General features: G+C 53.8%; 1 protein-coding gene across 10 annotated transcripts; it reads right to left on the bottom strand.

The window, feature by feature from the left end:
* Positions 1-434: 434 nt before the first annotated feature.
* Positions 435-18,264, bottom strand: SEZ6L2 (seizure related 6 homolog like 2; the record flags this gene model as incomplete). Of its 10 annotated transcripts, none has more annotated exons than XM_079720136.1 (18): positions 435-639; positions 1,111-1,207; positions 1,334-1,451; positions 1,634-1,672; positions 2,155-2,346; positions 2,431-2,622; positions 4,959-5,153; positions 5,273-5,469; positions 6,307-6,445; positions 6,905-7,105; positions 8,830-8,993; positions 9,635-9,803; positions 10,604-10,789; positions 15,194-15,395; positions 15,679-15,818; positions 16,163-16,462; positions 17,138-17,269; positions 18,186-18,264. In XM_079720136.1, the coding sequence occupies 18 exons, from the start codon at positions 18,262-18,264 to the stop codon at positions 610-612; spliced, it is 2,772 nt and encodes a 923-aa protein (XP_079576262.1). In that variant the 3' UTR covers positions 435-609. The 10 variants fall into 10 exon arrangements, with proteins under 10 accessions (XP_079576262.1, XP_079576266.1, XP_079576269.1 ...); XM_079720140.1 differs by having other exon boundaries at positions 16,163-16,291; XM_079720143.1 differs by having other exon boundaries at positions 16,163-16,252.
* Between the last annotated feature and the right edge of the window lie 1,595 nt (positions 18,265-19,859).

Here is a 19,859-nt window from a genome sequence, read left to right as displayed (position 1 = left end):
CCAGAGAGGCCACCATCACCGTCTCCAGTGCTCTGTGACCCACCTTCCCACACCCCACCAGCCCAGTTACAAACGGAGATTTTCTGTTTATTGCTCAAAAACAAAAATCCAGAAGCAAAGGTGGGGAGACTGTGGGTAGGGGACATGGCAGGAAGGGGGTAGGGGCCTTGTCTCAGCTCTCCCCTTCATCCCTCTTCTTCTGACCCTCCAAGGGTCAGAGGTTAGGCCCGGGGACAGAGCATCTGGGAAGGGCAGAGCCTTCATGACCAAGGGAACAGCAGAGCTCTTGGGTAGTCCTTGTGGGATGCCCTGGGCTGGAGGGGCCCCAGGAGTTGCATCAGGGGCTGAGATCCCCTCCTAGGGTCCAAAAGCGGGTAGAGTGAGTGGGGGGCAGACCCCTTGTTTGGCAACTGAGAAGAGGAGGCTTTGGGCACAGGATGCTGGTTTATTTACTGTAGGGTCCCCAGGGCCATCAAAGCCCCCTCGTGGGACCAGGAGATTATTTACACAGCAGGGAGGAAGGGAGCCAGAGGCCAGGTCCTGTACTCCTTCCTGCCCAGAATGAGGAGAGGAGGGGCGTCCTGGGTCCTGTAGCCTTAGTCTTGGTGTTCAGATGGAAACTTCATACTCTCGTGTATCCTGGAAACAGAGAGATGGCATCAGTCACTAGAATGGGATGGAGGTGGAGGAGGCATCCACAAGGAAGGGGAAAGACTCTGTGTTTTTAAAATAACATTGATCACTGGGAGTTTGGGGACCATGGGGTGGGAATGGGGCTGAATCTGGCCAATGGATGTATTTGGTTCATCCTACAGTATCTTAAAGTCACATAAAAATCTAAATTTCTGGACTGTCTTGAACAGTTGGAAGATCTGGCAGTTGGGCCTAGGTTTCCTCCATGGACTGGATGGGGCACAAGCTTTCCAGTTGGTCACAGTCCTCACCACTCCCGATTGGCCCACCTGACTTGGCTTTGTTCATTGACGTGGCCTTTGTAGGCAGCTGAGTTTGCAATTCCCAAGACAGATATTACAAAGACCTTGAGAGAAGGTTATGGAGTCCCAGGGGAGCTGAGGGATGTGGCACTCCAGGGTTAGGGGAATGGCTCACCCCAGCTTCATACAGTGGATTGCTGAAGTCTGACTCCACCGTGATGGGGCTGTAGGAATGGGAGCCCGAGAAGCCGAAGAGGGATTTTCCCTGTAGCCTGGGAAAGGAAGGAGATAGAGGGGCTTATCGAGAAGTGAGCCCCCAACCCCCCCTCACCCGGGCTTCTGTGCCAGGCAGGCAGGCCGTCTGCCCTGGCCAGCAGCTCCCTGAGTTAGCTACTTACTTGGTATAGTATATGTAAACGCCACTGCCGAGGACAATGACCAAGCCTAGGGGCAGCAGAATGGCCAAGGCGAGGTTCCCACCCTCTAGCTGCCGTGACGGGTCGGTGGTCTGGCTCACTGGAAGGAGGAGGAGAGGCCAGTGATCTGGGGCTGGGCCCAGCCCTGGGCTCTCCCAGCCTCCTGCCCTGGGCCCTGAACCCTGGGCCTCACCCCACCGGGGGCCTGGCCTCCTGCCCCCGGCCTCTGCCTTGCCCTCCCAACTTGGCCAGGCCTGGGTCTCCACCTGTGCCCTCACTGACCTTCCAGTTTTCGGTTGTCCAGGAGCTCCTCATAGGCCACTGCAGGGAGAGGAGGAGGAGGGGACGGGGTCTGAGCCAGGGAGGGAAGGAGGCTGGGTAGAGGGCCGGGAGCCCAGTGGGGCTGGGCTGGACAGCCTGGATTCGCTGCCCTCTGCTCAACCTACACTCGATCCTTCCCTTGGGGACAGGGGAGGAACAGTCAGAGCAGGGCCTCGGTCCTCCTCCTCCAGACTCCTGGGCAGTCTAAGCCAACCAGGTCTGTAGGATTTGTCAAAAATACGGAAACTGAGACTTATCCAGAGGGCAAGGGACTGCCAAGCCAAAGCCCCCTCTACTACTTCCCTTCGGATAATTCCATGACCTTGAACTTCTCCAGGGCTTTTGGCTATACCTCTGATGATGAGAGCCCATAGGAGGTGAATGGGGAGCTCGGCAGGGTCTCGAATTTGCTACCTGACTTTCCCAGCCCTGTCACGTCCTGGACACTGCTGTGCCCCCTCCTGCCCTGCCTGCCCAGGCACCTTTGCAGAGTGGGGGCTGGCTGGTCCACTGTGAGGGGTGGCCGGGCACACAGGTGATGGTGACCTCGCCAATGAGCTCAAAGCCCTCATAGCAGAAGAAGCGCAGAGACTCGCCCGCTTGGTAGTGATGCTTGTACAATGTCTGATAGCCATTCTCTGGCACCCCGGGGTTCAGGCACGGCTCGTACTTCACTGCAGGGAAGAGGTCAGTCATGGGCCAGCTGCACTGTTGAGCAGGCCACCCAGCCACCCATCCTAGGGTGTCCCCAGACTTACAGGCGCACTTGGGGACCCGGTCGCTCCACTTGGGCGTGCCCGTGTCCCGGCTGTAGCAGGTGAGCACGGCCGCCCCCTCCAGGCTGTACCCCGGCAGACAGCGGTACTGGACATGGGAGCCAACAGGAAAGCCGGCATCTGAGGTGGTGCGGTGCCCGTTGGTGATCTCACCAGGATCGGCACAAGTCATGACTGTTGGCAGGAGGGCAAAGTCAGGGGGAGCCAGGGCCTTAAAAGATCTGCCAGAAGCTTAGAGCTGGGAGACGCCTGAGTCGTGGGCCATCTCCTCTGGGCAACACTCTGCACACACCTCCCACTCCTTCCTCAGAATGAACGAGCAGGAGTTGGAAAACTTAAAATTCAATGCATTTTACATATCAGGTTTCTTCCAGAAAACAGAATGTTTGGGGCAACCTGGGCCCCTATCCTAGGGTGAAACTTGAAATATTGAACCACTCAACCAGAGCAAACCAGCTAAATCCCAACCGTGTCAGCCCTGCATGGCAAATCATCAGCAGAAGAGCAGCTGCCCTCTTTAGAGGGGCCCAGCCCTCCTGCTCTCCTCATTCCCATCATCCCCAGCCCATTCTGCTCACTTGTATTGCCTGCCTGGCCTCTGCGGGCATTTGTTTACAACCTTCCTGTGGAAGAATCCCAGTCAAAGCCATTTCTCGCAAGGCACCTCGCTAAAATGTTTTACAAACATGATATCATATACCCTGATGATCTTGAGAGGTCAGCGTCACTATCACCTCCCTTGGGGCTCAGGGCTCAGGGCAGTCAAATGACTGGTCTATGGTCACTCAGCCAGGGAGTGGCAAAGTTGGAACTGTTCAGGGTCACAGCCAGGGAGCACTGGGCTGAGATTCAGAGACTTAGGACTCAGCTCAGCTGAAGGCTCCATGTGCTGCCTTAGGCAGGTTCCCTACTGAGTCTTGGGCAGCTGGGCGACGCCCTATCCCCTCTGGGCCCCGCTTCCATCCCTTCCTGTCCCTGCCCCATGCTGTCTGGGTTCCAGATTGGACATCCTGTGACTCCCTCCAGGGATGGGGAGCTGTGTCAACTAGAAAGTTTTCCTTGTGTCCAGTCCAAATCTGGCTTCCTGAAACTTATCCTCATTGGTCCCACCGTTGCTCCTAGGGGCCAGGTGAAAGACCTACAATCCCATATCCTGGTGACAGGCTTCCAAAAATTTGGAGGAAATGACAAGATGCCACCCCTTTCTGCTCTTCTAAAAGATACATTCTCCCAGCTCCTTTGAATGTCACCTCCTCTGTGAAATCTCCTGCCCTATCCCTGGGACAACTAACCCACCCCTCTTCCTACAGCCCTTCTTCATACTTATAGCAACTACTACTTACTCATTGTTTACCTGCACCAGGCACTAACGTGAAAAGCTTTTCATTTGCTTTTCACAATCCTCTATTCCTACTTCACTGAGGAAGAAGCCAAAGCCTCAGAGATGTTAAGTACCTTGCCTGAAGTCACCCAGCGGTTACCACTCTAATATCCTGAGTTAAGTATCTGTCCCTGTCCCAGACTGTGAGCTCTGTCAGGGTAGGGAGAGTCCCCAACACCTCTGCATAACTCCAGCCCCAACACATCATGGGACTTTAATAACTGAATTAAAATAAACCGACGGGCTTCCCTGGTGGTGCAGGGGTTAAGAATCTGCCCGCCAGTGCAGGGGACACGGGTTCGAGCCCTGGTCCGGGAAGATCCCACATGCCACAGAGCAACTAAGCCCGTGCGCCACAACTACTGAGTCTGCGCTCTAGAGCCCATGAGCCACAACTACGGAAGCCCACACGCCTAGAGTCCATGCTCCGCATCAAGAGAAGCCACCGCAATGACAAGACTGCGCACCGCAGGATAACAAAGAGCATCCCCCGCTCACCACAACTAGAGAAAGCCCTCGTGCAGCAACAAAGACCCAACTCAGCAAAAAATAAATAAATAAATGAATAAATAAATTTATTTTAAAAATAAAAGTAAATAAAATAAAATAAACCGAGTTCTCTAACAAGCCTAGGCCCCTGCAAAGTGACTCCCCATAATGTCAAGGGTTGGGGACTGAGAGACTGGAGCAAGCCCTGGAACAAGAAAAGAGATGACGGGGCAGGCGGGGGGCAGGAGGGCAGGGGGGCGGGACTCAGACTGGGCCGAGGCAGGGCCAGGAGACGATGGGGGAGGAACCCAGAAGAACCAGGTTCAGGACCCAGAACAGTGCAAGAGAGAGGGATGCAGCCCTGGGAAGATGAGAGTGGGGACCAGAGGGTAAAGTTTCGGGACACCGAGGAACAGGAGTGGAACCCACTGGACATATGGTTGGGGCCTGAGGAAGATCTAGGCAGGACCTTGAGCGAAGGGATGGGTCCAGACAGAACAGGGGCGGGAACAAGAAGATACGGAGGCGCGGCGCATAGCAGAGCCCACACCCATTGCACCCTCACGGCCCAAGCAGAGCCGAGAAACCCAGGTGGGCAGGGGCGGAGCCACGAGAGGATTAGGGCGGGGCCCGGGCTCACTCTTTCGGCAGGCGGGCGGCGCTGCGCTCCAGGACAGGTCCCACTGGCAGGTGAGAATGTCCGACCCAAGCAGCTCATAGCCAGGCTCGCACTGATAAGTAAGCACAGTGCCCCGGATCAGGTCCCCGTGGGAAGCCGTCCTCCAGCCCCATTCCGGGGGCGGTAGCTCGGGGCACGTGTCGTTCCTCGGGACCTCTGCAGGGGAGAGACGGCGTGTTTGGAGGCTGTCCTGCGACCCAGGGCGCCCTTCCAGCCTCGGGAGCCTCTCTGACCTGCGGGACCCCTTCCCATCTCGGGGCCCTAGGCCTCTGTACCTTTGAAGTGCAACACGAAACCCTGGCCCAGGCCCGGGTTTGGAGGCCCGGGCGGTGCCTGGAACTGCAGCGTGAGGTCGGGCCCAGAGGAGAGGAGGCGGCGGCGCGGTTGAGGCCCTCGCAGCTGGGCCAGGACTCGGGCGCTGGGACCGTCCCCATCGAACAGTGTCAGCATATCCCCTTCGCGCACATTCAAGCTGGAGGGAGTGGGACCAGATATGGGGGCTGGGTTACGATCGGCCCCTCCCATCTGGTTCTGCCCAATCACTAACTCAGCTCATTAGCAACCTTACCTACTCTCCAGTCCCGCCCTACATTCTCCTGTCCCAGCCCTCAGTTTGGATCAGTTATGGGCTTCTCCTCCACGCTAGTCGCTCCAGGTTCCATTTGGTCTGTGGCTCCTCCCGGTTCCTGCTTCCCAATCCCCAACCCTGATCATTGTTGACGCCTCCCACTTCCCAGTCCCTCCTCCATCACCAGGTGACACACAGCCAGGCTCAACTCCAGCTCTGACCAATCACAGACCATGCTCATTACCACCCAGCCCAACTCTAGGCCCCAACCGAGTACAAGCTTTTTGAGCCACGCCCACTTCTGGTTCTGTCCAGGCACATGACCACCTCACACCAAAGTAGCTCACTGGATTTCCCCCACGCCCATGCCCACCTTGTGTGATGCTGCTGATGCAACAGCTTGGGCCTGGGTCCCTGGAAATCACTCCAGGGGGGCCTCAGAAACAGCCAAAGAGTGACTTCAGGCCAGAGCCCCTTTTTCACAATAGTCCCCGAGGAAGGCTGCATTACCCCATTTACTTGTCCAAGGTTGCCTGACCAATAAGTGATTTGTACCTGGGTCTACTTGATGTCCCACACCCCCATCCTGAATCCTTAGCCACTTCTTTCATCCGAACATATATTCACTGAATCTCGTGTAGACGCTCGAGCCAGCCAGGCTCATAATGCAGGCCAGTGCATTGTCATACCACACTTGGCTGAGCCCACACCCATTGCACCCTCTGTGGTACTCAAACATACATCTCAACTTGGAGCAAGATGCGCTTCTCTTCCTGGACATGCAGACCCCACACGCAATCTTGGCCGGGGCTATAGCTCTGGGGCCAATCCGGAGAGAGGACCACACCAGCTGGCTCTGACAGCTCCCCTCCACACATGGCTAGGATAGAAAGGGTGTCAGATTCAGGACCCAGGTGGGCATGCAGTCTCTATTTCGCTACGATCCTCACCACTCCCAACTGTGTGCACCAGACCGCCTCCCCGGTTTCCTATTATCTATTACCCACCTGATTCTTGCCACGTCTAGTCCTGTTGTGTCCAATCCCCAGCCCCACTCTTAACTAACCCTGCCCCGTCTCCAGCCTATGCATCACCACCCAATCCATGACTTAGCCCAACTCCAGTTCTAGCTCTTGAAGATATTTGGGTTATGACCCCTGAATTCTGTAACAAGCCCATCAACTACTCAGCTAAGAAAACTAAGCCTCTGAAAGGGACAGGGATTGATCCTGAGTTTACTAGGGTCTCCTTCCTGAACGGCCTTCCTAGGATCCCCAGCTCAGGGGGTAGTCTGTGAACTGAAGGATGTCCTGGGGAGGCGGGGAGGCGGCGGGCTCACCCTTGCAGGCTGGCTCTGTGTCGTTCCAGTGGGGTTCTGTGGGATCCACACATTCGATGGCATTGGGGGGGCCAGGGGGCTCCAGGGCATATCCTGGGAGGCACGAGAAGGTGGCCAGTGCCCCTGGGCGGTACTCAGGGTCCGTGGTGGTGACATTGCCATGTGCCAGGAAGGGGGCAAAGCAGCGATCTTCCTCAAAGGCTAGAGAGGAGTCAGTCACAGGAATTAAGCATTAGGACAGGCCTCCAGGGATCTCAGACTGGGGAACCAGGCTGAATTCCAGTGTGGTTTGGTCCCGCAGTGGGCTGTTTAAAATGGAATGTCCTTGAGCTTAGCTTTCACTCTCCAGTTTCCCCCAAACCCTAACATTCCTCATTCACATATTTATGTTAGCTCCCTGGCCTCTGGACAGAAACCCCAAGGTCAGTCAAGTCCCAGCCACTATTCTACAGATGAGGACACTAGGTCCACAGACAAAAAGCCATGTGCTCCATGTCACACAGTAGGGCAGTGGCAGAACCAGACCTCAGGCCCAGATTACTTGATTCCCAGCCAGAGACACTTGGCTCTGGAAGCTGCAATGGGGTGGGGGGAAACGGTGCCTTTGGAGACCTGGCTCATGTAGGTGTGTTCGCTCCTCAAATACAACCGTTGGTTTCTGATCAACCCTGATTAACCATACTGTGGCTAGAATCCAAAAGTGAGGCAAACACAAAAGCTACTCAGTTTTAACTTTGGTCTCAGTCAGCAAAAAAATTAACATTTGTAGAGTGTTTTAGTTTTTGCCCATCTGATCATATCTTAGGCTCAGGTAAGGCTCAGGTGCCTATGATACAGAAAGAGTCTGAAGCCCATGGAGCAGCAGTGGCCCACAACTATGGAGGCAGGCCTCAAACCTAGAAATTCTTTTTGCACTCTCAGAATCTAAAATGCAATTTATTTTTCAGATCCACTGTTCTGTTTCACCATTACTTAACCTGGTAAGGTGTCATGTCCAAATCCTATGCATCCATCAGGGCCAAGTGCCAATTCCCTTTCTCCCTTGATTCATACCAGAAACTAGCCCCTCCCATCTCTGAGCATTTTACTTTCTTTGTCTCTTTCCTGCTACTGTTTACACAAATCCTCTGCTCCAGCCACAGTGAAACTCTGTTTCCCAAACATAACAGGCTTTTCTCTACCTCTTTACTGTTGCTCACACTGTTCCTTTCACCTGAGATGCTCATTCCCAATCTTCCTCTTTTAAAATTCTCTCTATCCTGTTAAGTCCCAGTTCAAATGCCTCCTCCCGTGATCACTGACTTCCTTCCTTCCTACCTGTCCAGCATCCAGTCCCCTTTGTCTGTTAACAGCACTCCCATTTTCATTTTGGGTCACATGTCCTCCCCACTTCCAGTCCATGAGATTCAGTTGGAGCCAACCAGGGATGGCCATGTGATGTGGATCTGCCAATCATAACACCACCTGCCCCTAGCTACAGTGATTGGCTCAAGCATAGATAGATGACCTAAGCCAGGGCAATGAAAGCCTTTCCTGGCATTTTTTTTAAAGCTCTTAGGAAAGTGGTATGCTTTCTCTCTGATGGAGTTACCAAAGTTGTTGGTATGTAAATCTGTAACTGCTAGGTACACAACAGACTGCGAGTCTGCCTGAGAATGAAGCCAACCAAGAGGAAAGAATGGAGAGATTTAAGTAAATGGTCTCTTGGCTGTGTACCTGGATCCAGCCACACCTGAAGCTTAAGCAGAAAAGACCACCTCAGGGAATTAGAATGTGTCCTTGTCGATTTGGGATGGGGAGACAAGTCAGTTTTCAGGAATCCAAACGTGGAGATAAGCAGAGATGGATTATGTGCTTGTGACCGTGCCTGGGCGTAGGAAGAGGGGAAGGTGCGGCAGTTGGGGCCCCAGGGGAAGGGCAGTTACCTTCAAATCGGAGGCTTAGCAGCAGGGGATTGGCAGGTGTCTCTGAAAGCAGCTCCACATAGAGGGACTGGGCATCACTGATGAGACCCCGCTCTGGGACATCATCCATGTCCGAGTCATAGATCACCGGGGATAGGGGACTGCCCCCTGAGCGCACCATCAGCCTGGGATGGACAGAGGTGGCCAGGAGCTCAGCTTCCCCTCAGAAGCTGCCTCACCTCTTGCCTGCTCTCCTAACTTAATTTCATAGCTATTATTTTCAAACATTAACTATATGCCATGTACTCTTCTAAGCTTTTACACATTTTATCTCACTTAATTCTCACAAGTACCCTTGAGTTAGATACTATTATTATCCCTCATTTTATAGATGAGAAAATTGAGGCACAGAAAGAGTAAGTAACCTGTCCAGCTACACATAGCAACTAATGTCAGAGCTGGGATACCAGTTTGTTAGATAAAGAGTGAGAATAATGATGATGACGATGGCAAACACATTTATAGTTCTTACTGTGTGCTAGGCACCATTCCAAGCACTTTACATATCTTAATGCATTTGTCCTCACAGAAACCTTAAGAGGGAGGTACTATTATCTCCATTCTACAGATGAGAAAACTGAAGCACAGAGAGGTTAAGTGATTTGTCTCAGTTTGCACAGCTATACTGCCTAAGAAAGGGGAAGGACTAACTTGCATTTGACATAGATCCCAACTGGGATTCCCCGCCCCCGTCTGTCTGACTGTCTATTGCAGCCTCCCTATTTCCTTGAAGTGAGGACCTCTGACGCGAGGCCCAGACCCTCACCGGTCATTGTCCTCATCCAGGGAGACTCTCTCAAAGTGTAGGTGCAGCCGGCGTCCCTCAGCTGCTTCGATGACCCAACGGCAGGTGAGGTTGGGCCCTGCAGCTCCCCCAGGCTCAGGGGACACGATGCGGCCAAGTGTAGCATTGTGGATGGTGCCACCACAGGATGCTGTGGACGGTGCGGGGGGGCAGGTTAAGGTGACTTGTCCTTTTCCCATCTGCAGAGCTACTGCACCCACACCTTTGCTTGGGACCTGGCCTTGGGATGACCTCTGCCCTACAGGCTCACCCCAGGGCTTTTTTCAGGCCACTACCAGGTGAGGAACCAGCCCTGGAATAGAAAAACCCTAGGATGGAACCACCCCCCAGGATGGAGATTCCATCAAAATGAAGACTCCCCAGACGTGAACACCCTGGGGTGGGGAGTTATGGGGAAGTCCCCCAAACTGAAGCTCTCAGGTGGAAAATACTCAGGATAGGATCCCAGGATGAAGACTCTCCAGGATAGACACCCCCAGATATAGACGCCAAGACTGGTTTCCTCTAGGATGAGGAGTCTCCAAAAGCAGGGACCTCCAGAATGGTGACTCCCCAAATGGGAACCCTCCAGGAATTCCCTGGTGGTCTATTGGTTAGGACTCTGCGCTTCCACTGCAGGGGGCACAGGTTTGATCCCTGGTCGGGGAACTAAAATCCCACAAGCCATGCAGCACGGCCAAAAAAAAAAAAAAGGAACCCCCCCCCACCGAGGTGGCACTGCCCCAGATGGAGAGCCCCCCCCCAAGGATGGAGACTCCAAGGATTGAGACCCTCAGGGTGAAGAGGTCCAAATGGAGACCCCAGGATACGGACTCTTCAGGGTAAAAACCCCTTCAAGATGGGTGTTCCCAAAGATAGAGACCCCCAAGGTAGGACCCTCCAGTGGGGCTCCCAGGACAGAAAACCACACCTATTGTGGTAGAGACTCACCCATGCAGCTGGGGGGTTCACTGCTCCAGGCTGGCCGGGTACCATTGAGGCAGATAAGGGTCTCCTCACCCTGCAGCTGGTAGCCCGAATCACAGTGGAAGGTGGCAGTGCCTCCAGGGTGAAGGTCTGTCACACTCACATCCCCATGGGCTGGCCGGGGAGGGAAGCCGCAGCTCAAGAGGTAGGCTGGATCAGGCAGGGCAGGAGAAGGAGGTTTCACTCTCCCAGGCCATCCTCTCTCACTGGTTCCCCAGCATTTCCTCCCCTCTTTCCAGGTCCCCCTTACCCTCCAGGGCACAAACTGGCTCCATACTGGAGTCCTTACATGGACACACTGTCTCATGAAGAGGTAATGTCAACATCCCTTATCTCCCCTAACCTTTGTAATCTACCTACTTTGGCCCCCATTTTATAGATGAGAAACCTGAGACTCAAAGAAGTTTTGGACCCTAGCACCCATTTACTGTGTGAACTCAGGCAAATCAATTGACCACTCTGAACCCCATTCAGCTCTAATAATAGCAAATAGTATTTGCAGAGCTTGTTCAGCTTCCAAAATGAGTTCACGCAGCGCTTTTGAGGTAGTCAGAGAAAGGCTGTGACCCACTTTCCAGGTGTGGAAATTGAGGCTCCAAGTTATTAAGTGCCTCAGATCATTTTCTCCCCTCCACACACACAGACTTTCTTCCACTGAGGTGTCACTGTGGTATTATAACCTCAGCTTTCATCCAGAGGAGTCACAAGAAACTCCTTTAGAAACAGACTATTCTGTCATTAAAGACCTTAATACCCAGTGTCCCCTAAATGAATCCCCCAGTGAAAGTGAAGTGCTAGGGAAAGCTTTGCTTTCCTTAAGGAACTGGTTTGTCTTTTTTCCTGCAATGAGAACTGTGTAATCTGTCTTTTCATACTGGCTTCTAGGAAGCCCAGAACCAGGTTGAGGCTTGTCCCTAGTAACAATGGCTTGTCTATCCACATTCTATTTTTTTCAAATTTAATAAGCATTATCTGGTGCCAATTTTTCTCTTATTCTTTTTTTTGGCTGCGCCACACGGTTTGTGGGATTTTAATTCCCCAACCAGGGATCGAACCCCGGCCCTTGGCAGTGGGAGCGTTGAGTCCTAACCACTGGACTGCCAGGGAACTCCCTCTTACTTATTCTATTTAATCTTATTGTTTGCATTCTTTTTTGAAAGCCTCCTGAAATTCTTGCGGAAACATATGAGATAAAACAAACAAATAGAAAGTGACTTGGTAATCAGTGATAGACTCTGAACTTGATCCTGACAGAGCTCTGTGTGTCTGTTTTGTGTGTGTGTGTGTGTGTGTGTGTGTGTGTGTGTGTGTGTGTCTGTTTAAGACTAGGCAGAGTTCATTAAGAAGGGCTTCCTGGAGGAAGTACATCAAAGTTGGGTCTTGTACGAGGGGCAGGCTCTGGTTAGCAGAGGGTCCAGCTTGCCTGGGCCTTTGCTTTTTCTGACTCTCCAGTCCTGAGTGACTCTGTAAGAGACCTGGTCTCTCCCTGTTTCAAAATTCAACAAGCATTTCCTTGGTTGGGTCCTAGGGTCAGAGGTGAAAAAGACTGAGGCCTTGCCTTCAGGAGTTCATGGTCTACTAAGATAGACATAAAAACAGCCTTTTAGAACACAGGGATTTGGGAATTCCCTGGCGGTCCAGTGGTTGGGACTTGGCGATTTCACTGCTGGGCAGGGGTTCAATCCTTGGTCAGGGAATTAAGATCCTGCAAGCCGAGCAGTGGACAAAACAAACAAATAAACAAAAAGCAAACCAAAAAACCCCACAGTGATTTGAATAAACTTTAGCCTCTGTGATGGCTCTCCACGACCAACAGAATCAAGTCTGAATGCTTTAGATTGACATTCAAGCCCCTTCCACAACTGGTTCCAGCCCATCCCATCCAGCTTCAGGTCTCAGCACCCACGGCCCATATATCTTACACGATACAGTTCTGTGACTCCTTACAGTCCCACTTCCATATTTTTCCACACAATTTCCCCTACCTGAAAGGCTCTCTTCTCGCTTTTTCTCATCTTTCAAGGAGTAACTTAAGTACCACCTCCTCCAGGAAGTCTTCCTGACCCCTCCCCTTTCCCACAGAGTTAGTTTTTTTTTTCTTTTTGCCTATACACAATCCACATGCATAATTTTATCATCACATTAACACCCGCCTATTGCCACTGTGAGACTGAATCAAATGTTTTTTCTTTTGTCTCCTAAAAACCTAGACTAGCTGATCAATTGATGCCGCCAAGAGGCAATGTGGAACAGTGCAAAGAGCACTGGATTTGGAGATGGGCAGACCTAAGTTCCAGTTCTAGTTTCACAACTTATTAGCTGTATGGCCTTGAGCAGGTGACTTCACCTTTCATCTGTAAATGGCAATAACAATTCCTATCATTGAGGATCGGCCTTAAATAAAAGAAACCTGGAATCAAGCACCTGGAACATAGAAAGTACTCAGAAAATGTTAATCGCCCACGCCTCAGCTTCAATTAATAAATGACCAGGGGTCAGGGACTTGGGGATCTGACTTCTGACTCTGCAATGAATTTGCTGGTGGCTGAGCAATCCATATAAGCTTTGAGACTTTGTCTTCCTCTCAGAGATGGAGTTGACAATGGCCACCCCCAGGGCTGCTGTGAGAAGCAACCAAAACAAGAGTTGATGAAAGAGTTTTGTAAATGGGAAAGTTTGCTGGACTTGGGGTGAGGGGTGATGGAGCCTTTGACCTTCCAGAGAAGCTAATGAGGCCGCTGTGGACTGGAGGGCCCAGCTAGTGCAAATTGGGAAGGGCTTAAACAGGGCCTCCGTCCCAAAGGTGCCTGCAGAAGCCGCAGAGCAGGGAAGACCAAGACAGGTAATGAAGGCCCATTTATGCAATAGCCCTGCTTCCTCAAATGTTCCAGTTCGTCTAAAGAGTCCTATTTTCAATGCCCTAGGGAAGTGGCTGCTTAAAGGAGCCAGCAGGAAGCCATCCTATAATACCTGAAGCCCAGCCCTCAGCCCTGGGCCTTCAAGGCATGCCCTTGCTCCCCAACAACCGGGCCCTGACCACTAACTACATGTCCCCCAGCTCACTGGTCTCTCCAGGAGTAGGTCTGCTGCTGGGCACCTCCACCGTGCATGCCTTACCTCCTGGGGCAAGTCTAGAGCAGAGGCCTCAGGAGAGGCTGGAGAGTGTGTGAGGAAGGGATACGGGTTGTCTGTGTCCTGGATAAAGTCACAAGGGATATGGTGTCAGCAGAGCTCACAAGCGGGCAGCAAGGCCATGAGGTGAAGTGAAGGGGACACTGGCCCAACACACAGTTCCCTCTCTGTTTCTGAGCAAAGGAAGGGACTTTGGAGATGGCAGCAGTGTCTGGAATGGGACCTTGGGCTGGGCCCCTTGCCTCATGCACACGTGTATGCTAGAATGTACATTGCATCGTGGGAAGGTTTCCATACACACAGGCAAGTACACGTGTGTGTAGGCTGTCTGTGGGTGGGTGCTTGCAAATGCAAGCATGCGCAGATACATCCCCTCTTTCCTACCCCCAGAAGTCAGCAGGATCTTTTTAGGTCACAAATCTGAGGCTGTCACTATCTTGCTTAAAACATTTCAAAGTGTCTCCTCCTCCCCTGCAGGATAAAGTAGTCCGAGGACTCCTCACTGAAGCTGGTAAGGCCCTTTGTCATCCAAATCCAACCTACCTCCCAGTCTAGCCTCTTAGCCTACTTCCCCAGCACTTTCTGTGCTTTACTGTAATAGCAATGACTGACATTTTCGAGCCCTCACTGTGTACCAGACACTATTTTAAGCGCTTGACGTGTATTGATTCATTTGATCTTCCTAATAATACCACAAAGTAAGTATTATGATCCCCATTTTTCAGATAAGACAATGCAGCACAGAAAGGTTAAGTAACTCACCCCAGGTCACACAGCTAAGACAATTCTATCTTCCATGCTGAATTATCTCAACTCCTCAAGGGGGTCACATTTTTTTCTCCTCTCTGGGTCTTGGAATGTGTTTTTCCATCCATCTAGACATCTGCCTTCCTCTTTCTCTCCCTCCCACCCTTCCCCTAGCTAACTCATCTTAGGTGTCAGCTTAGTCATCACCTCCTCCAAGGAGGTGTCCCCATATTCCTTATAGGGGAAATTTAGGTCCCTTTGACATTTGTTCTCTCTGACAGTGGTTCCTCCATCATAGGGATGGGGGTCCTTATCTCACTGAATTATAATCATCCTGATTATTTGTCCATCTCCCTACCTAGATTCTGAGTTCCCTTTACATCTGGCTTGTTTATTCCTCTCCCCAAGGATAACACAGGGCCAGTATGAAGTGGGCACTCAATAAACATTTGCTGAGTGAATGGATGAATTGTCACTTGGATGTGTGCACACCCAGGCACAGGTCTGTGAGTGTGTGAGATAAGTGTGTATAGGTTTCCTCCGAGGATTCTACCCCCCATGGTCCTAGTCAGGAGGAAAAGGCCCCAACATTACCCTGTGCTTAGAAGGTTCCTAAAGATGTTCCCTGTGCCCAGTGTGGCCCCTGCCCTCCCACCAGCACTCCAAACTCCTCACCCTGATAGTGGATCCTGAAGCCACCACCCCTTGGGACCCGTGGGCTCTGGAAGTGCAGGAGCAGCCTGTTGGTTGGACTCCGAAGGACCTGTCCTTCTCCCAGCATGGAGGAATTAGCCAGGAGTCGGGGGGCCAGTCCTGGGGACCCCCCACCAGCCAGCACCAGGAGTTCCTCCTCCCGAGACAGGTTCAGCGTCTGCACCTAAAGAAGCCAGACCCAGACCCGCCAGGGAAGTCAGCCAGGGTGTGTGACCCCCTAAGCTCCCCCGCCCCTTGCCTTCCTTTCCCCTGTATGTAGCAGACCAAGAACCACGGTAACACTGGCCAAGTTGTAGAACTTTAGGAGAGTCTGTGAGATCCTCAGAAAATAGGTCCATCTGAGTCAGAAAACAAGTTCTCTGGCTCCTAGGCCAAACCCGTGCACACCCCTGGGCCTGGAGGGAAGGGCTGGGAGGTTTCACAATCATATGCTTAAGTCCAGTTACCTGGATCTCAATGCCGTAGCCAGGGTAGACATGGATGCTGTACGTGCAGTCCAGGAGCCCCAAGGTGCGGCTGGCCGCGCTCCCTAAATCTGGAGACTCCACATGCCCTTCTCCTTCGGAGATGTTGTTATTACACAGAACTAAAGAGATATAAGTGCTGGGGTTGAGAGAATCTCTGTGTTCTTGCCCTCCCAGCCAAGTAATCCTGGGGGTCCTCATCTGTCTTCTCCCCAGCACCCCTCACCATCTTTATCCAATGCTCACTCTCCCATCTGTGCCCAGAACTCCCTTCCTCAACTGTCATAAGAGATAAAACACATAGAACAGTGCTGGCACATAGTAAGGGTGTATCAACGCTAGCCTTTGTTATAATTAAGCAGAAGCCCCTCTCCCATCTAGACCCCTTCTTCTTCCACATGTTCCCGGAAGCCTGTCCCCCATCCACACCTTCCTCTTCTCCCACATCCCCTTTCAATCACCTCACCTGGGCTGGTCACTGTCGTGGTGACAGTTGTCGTGGTGATGATGGTGGTCGTGGTTTCCTCCTCTCCTCCCTCAGGCCCGAGGGGCGGGCCTGGGGAGGCGGGACCGGGAAGGGGCGGGGCCGTAGTTCCTGGGGGCGGGGTCAGCAGCTCCGGCGCGGTGGGGCCTGCCCCCCTGCCCTCCTTAGGGGTTACGGCTGTTGTCAGAGGCCCTGTGCCCGGCTCGGTGGCCCGTGGCAGGGAGGGTGCTGCAAGAGTCTGGCCGGCTGGAGGGGTGGCTAGTGTGGGGTCTGGATCAGATCCTGGGACAGTGCGAGGGAAGTCAGGGAACAGGAGGAGCACATTGATGGGCCTTGGTTGGGGAGCAGGGCTGAGAGACACTGCGAGTTCCCCACTGAACCCAAAAGACCTCCCCCACGAGGCGCAGGCCCCCCACCTCTCCCTTCCCCACCCAAACTGCCCCCCTCCTCCCAAGGCTTCCACAGCCTGCCCCCCACCCCCTTCTTTTCTACTCTCTGTCCAGGCCCTTCCCCTCTGACAGCCTCCTTGAGCTTCTCTCTCTGTCTCCCCATTCAGATCTGGCTCCCTGTCCTGGTTACCCCTTTCTCTTTCCTCTTTTTCTTTTGCACTCTCTAGAACTCTTGGTCTATGTTTAGTATTCTTATCCCTCTCTGATTTTATGATTCTAGATCTACTAATCTCTGCATTTCTCTCTCTTTCTGTGTCTCTTTTCCACTCTATCTCTGATTCTGGCTCTCTGAGTTTCCATCTGTCTTTCTCTCTGTCTGTTTTTCTGTGCTGTTTCTTGATCATTCTACCTCAATTTCTCTGGCTCTCTGACTGTCTATGTCCAGTTTTGACTCTCTCGAACCATCTCTCTCTGTCTCTCTGAATTTCACTGGCCTGGCTCCCCATCTCCCTGAATTAATGTCCCTCCCTCTGCCTCTATGTTGCTCCTGCCACTCTGGGGGCCTCACCCGGCAGGTAGCCCATTTCCGGGCCTCTCCTCAGCAGGGCCCCATGGAGCAGCTCCGCCAAGGCCTCAGAGGCTACAGTGGGGGTCTCATTTCCAGGCTCCGGCAGTGCCTCCTCCTCCTTCAGGGGCAGACCTGGGAGATGAAGTTGTGCGAGCTCTTCCACTGCCCCACACTCCTTCCTTCTCCAGAAAGATCTTTTCCAGAGCTCTTATTCTCTCCTCAGTCAGCTGGGCCAGCAGGAGCTCAGAGGGTCCCAGGCTGGGCTGAGAGCCAAGATTGGAGGAGGGGCTCCCAGCTGCCCATCACACTCCTACCCCTTCCTCTCTCCCTTTTCCCCCAGGCTGTGTGGGCCTTCGGTGAGCACCTCGGACAGAGCCAGCAGGCAGAGAAGAGGAAGGGCACTACCTTCATTTTCCCCTCAGTGATGCTCTCCCCCCAACCCCGGGGCTCTGCGGAGGGTCTGGCAGCACCTCCCAGCCCTTGCTTCTGCAGTGTCCAGCTTTCTCTCTAGGTTTCTGTCTCTGCAGTGTGGTCCTCCCTCCCTCCCTCCCTCCCTCTCTTTCTCTGCAGTCTCTGCCCCCTTCCCTGGAGTCTCGCTGGGGGGTCAGAGTTGGGGATTGAATATCTGGCCTCTGAGCACTGCCTCTGTTCATCTGTCTTTGTCCATACGTCCAAGAATATTTGTGTGTGCTGCGCCTGGCATCTCTCCCGGCACCTCCATCTCCCACCCTGGTACCCGGCCTGCTTCTGCCGCCTCCGCAGACATCCCCCCCACCCCGCCCCGCCACAACGTCCCCAGCCCTTCTTCCTGGATTTAATCCCTGAGACGCTGCTAAAAGCTCCCTTCATTAATTTCCCCAACTCCTCAATATATGGGGTTAGGGGCTCCAGGTGCAAGCTGGAAAGCCCTGGCTTGCCCCTTCTCCGTCAGCTGTGCCCCTCCCTTCCCCCAGGAGCTCAGAAGGCGCAGGGTGTTCGGAGAAAGGAAGGTATAGGACCCCGCTGGGGGCCTTCCCGGGGGCCCAACCCCACGCACCCAAGTCCTTACCCTGAATCCAGGGACAGCTCAGCAGAATTAGGAACAGCAGCTGGGGAGGCGGCGGATGCTGGGCCCTGGGAGTCCCCATGGCGACTCACACCAATTTCTCTCCTCTGCGCCTCTCCTAAATAATCTAGCTGTCACCTTTCCTCCGTCTTCTTTTATCTTTCCTATAATTTTTTTTTTCCTACTGGCAGTTAGCAAGGGAGACAATGTCTCTGCCTTTGGGACGGAGGGGCAGAACTGGGCTGGGGGTCGCCTGGAGCCCACCCCTCTTTGGCCAGTCTCCTCTGTCCTCTGCTCTCCTGTCTGCGGGAGAGGGGGCGCGGCTCCGGCTGCAGCGGGTGGGGCCAAGAAGGGCGAAGGAGCTGGGTCGCCTGGGTTACCCTCTGGTTCAGGCACCAGGGTCCGCCAGGCTGGCTGGATTCTAAGCTGGGGGAGTGGGTAGAGGCAAAACAGCTTCCGGGGACCTAGGGTGGGGTCGAGGATAGGGAGGGTCCCTACTGTGCTCTAGTGGGGCTTGGCGGGGAGAGGAGGGGATTGCAGAACCTGGAGAGCCGAGGCTCGGGCACTGGAGCTGCGGGAGGGAGAGCTGAGAAAGGTGTCGAGCCCACGTCAGATCCTGGGGACGGGCGAAGGGAGGGGCTTGGGATTTATTTGGGGGCTGTGGGGGGAGGGAGGAGGAGGAAGTGCAGATGGAGGAAGGAGGGACCACATGAGCCAGGGTCGTAATCCTCACTCCCACGGCCCCTAGGGGAAACGAAGGCAACTCTGGTCCTAGCAGTAATTATGCCCCCTCCCGCAACCATTCCAGAACATTTGGAAACTGAATGTTCTCTTCCCAGGGTGTTGAGGGGCAGCATAGCTGGGTTTGCGCTTGCTCAGCGCCCCCAATATGCCCCCGGCCCTCTTCCAGACCCTTTCAGAGAAGCTCATGTGGAATGCGCTACCTCCTCCTCCAGAAGAATGACACGTTCCTATGTTTGTGAGAAGTCTAAGGGGTGACAGGCCAGGATCTGGGGAGGGGAGATCCCTCCTCTTACGTACAACATGACCCCAGCCAGCTGCCTGGCGGCTTCAACTTTGATTTTTTTTCTCCTGGCCTCATCTCGCAAGACCGCTGGAGAACCCTTTTCAGCACCACCAGAAAGGACAGCTCTTCTCGGCCCCGCCTGAGATGGCCCGGCCCGCGGCGCTGCAGGCGATTGGCTGAAGCCGCCTTCATTATCAATCGGGCTCCCGCCGGGGGTTGGCTCTTGTGAAGGCGAAGGGGGAGGTGGAGTCACAGGTCGACTGGTCGAAGGATCGGCTGACCCACGGACAGGCCGCAGCGTCCCTGTCCGCAGTCTGCGAGCGCCGGTCTTGTCCATCAGTTCGCGCGCTCGCCCCGCCCCTTACTTGCCACGCCCCTCTCAGGCCCCGCCCTTTCTTTTCGCATTGCGGGGCGCTGGAAGTTGGCGCTGTGCCCCCTGAGCCCCACGTGGCGCCCCGTCGGGGCCGGGGGAGGCAAATCCGGAGACGACACCCCCAACCCGGCTGAGTTGCGGTGGCCACTGGGCGAGGGCGGGGGTAGCTAAGCTGAGAGGACTGTGGGGAGGGTGACGTCAGGGTGAGTGGGGGACAAGGAAGGAGCGAGTGGGGGAAGGGGGAGAGAGAGAGAGAGAGAACCCGTGGGTCGGGTCG

Source organism: Hyperoodon ampullatus (genome assembly GCF_949752795.1).
Source record: "Hyperoodon ampullatus genome assembly, chromosome: 14".
Taxonomy (NCBI): Eukaryota; Metazoa; Chordata; class Mammalia; order Artiodactyla; family Ziphiidae; genus Hyperoodon; species Hyperoodon ampullatus.
The sequence above is the reverse complement of the archived record's forward strand: the minus strand, read 5'-3'. Positions and strand labels throughout refer to the sequence as shown.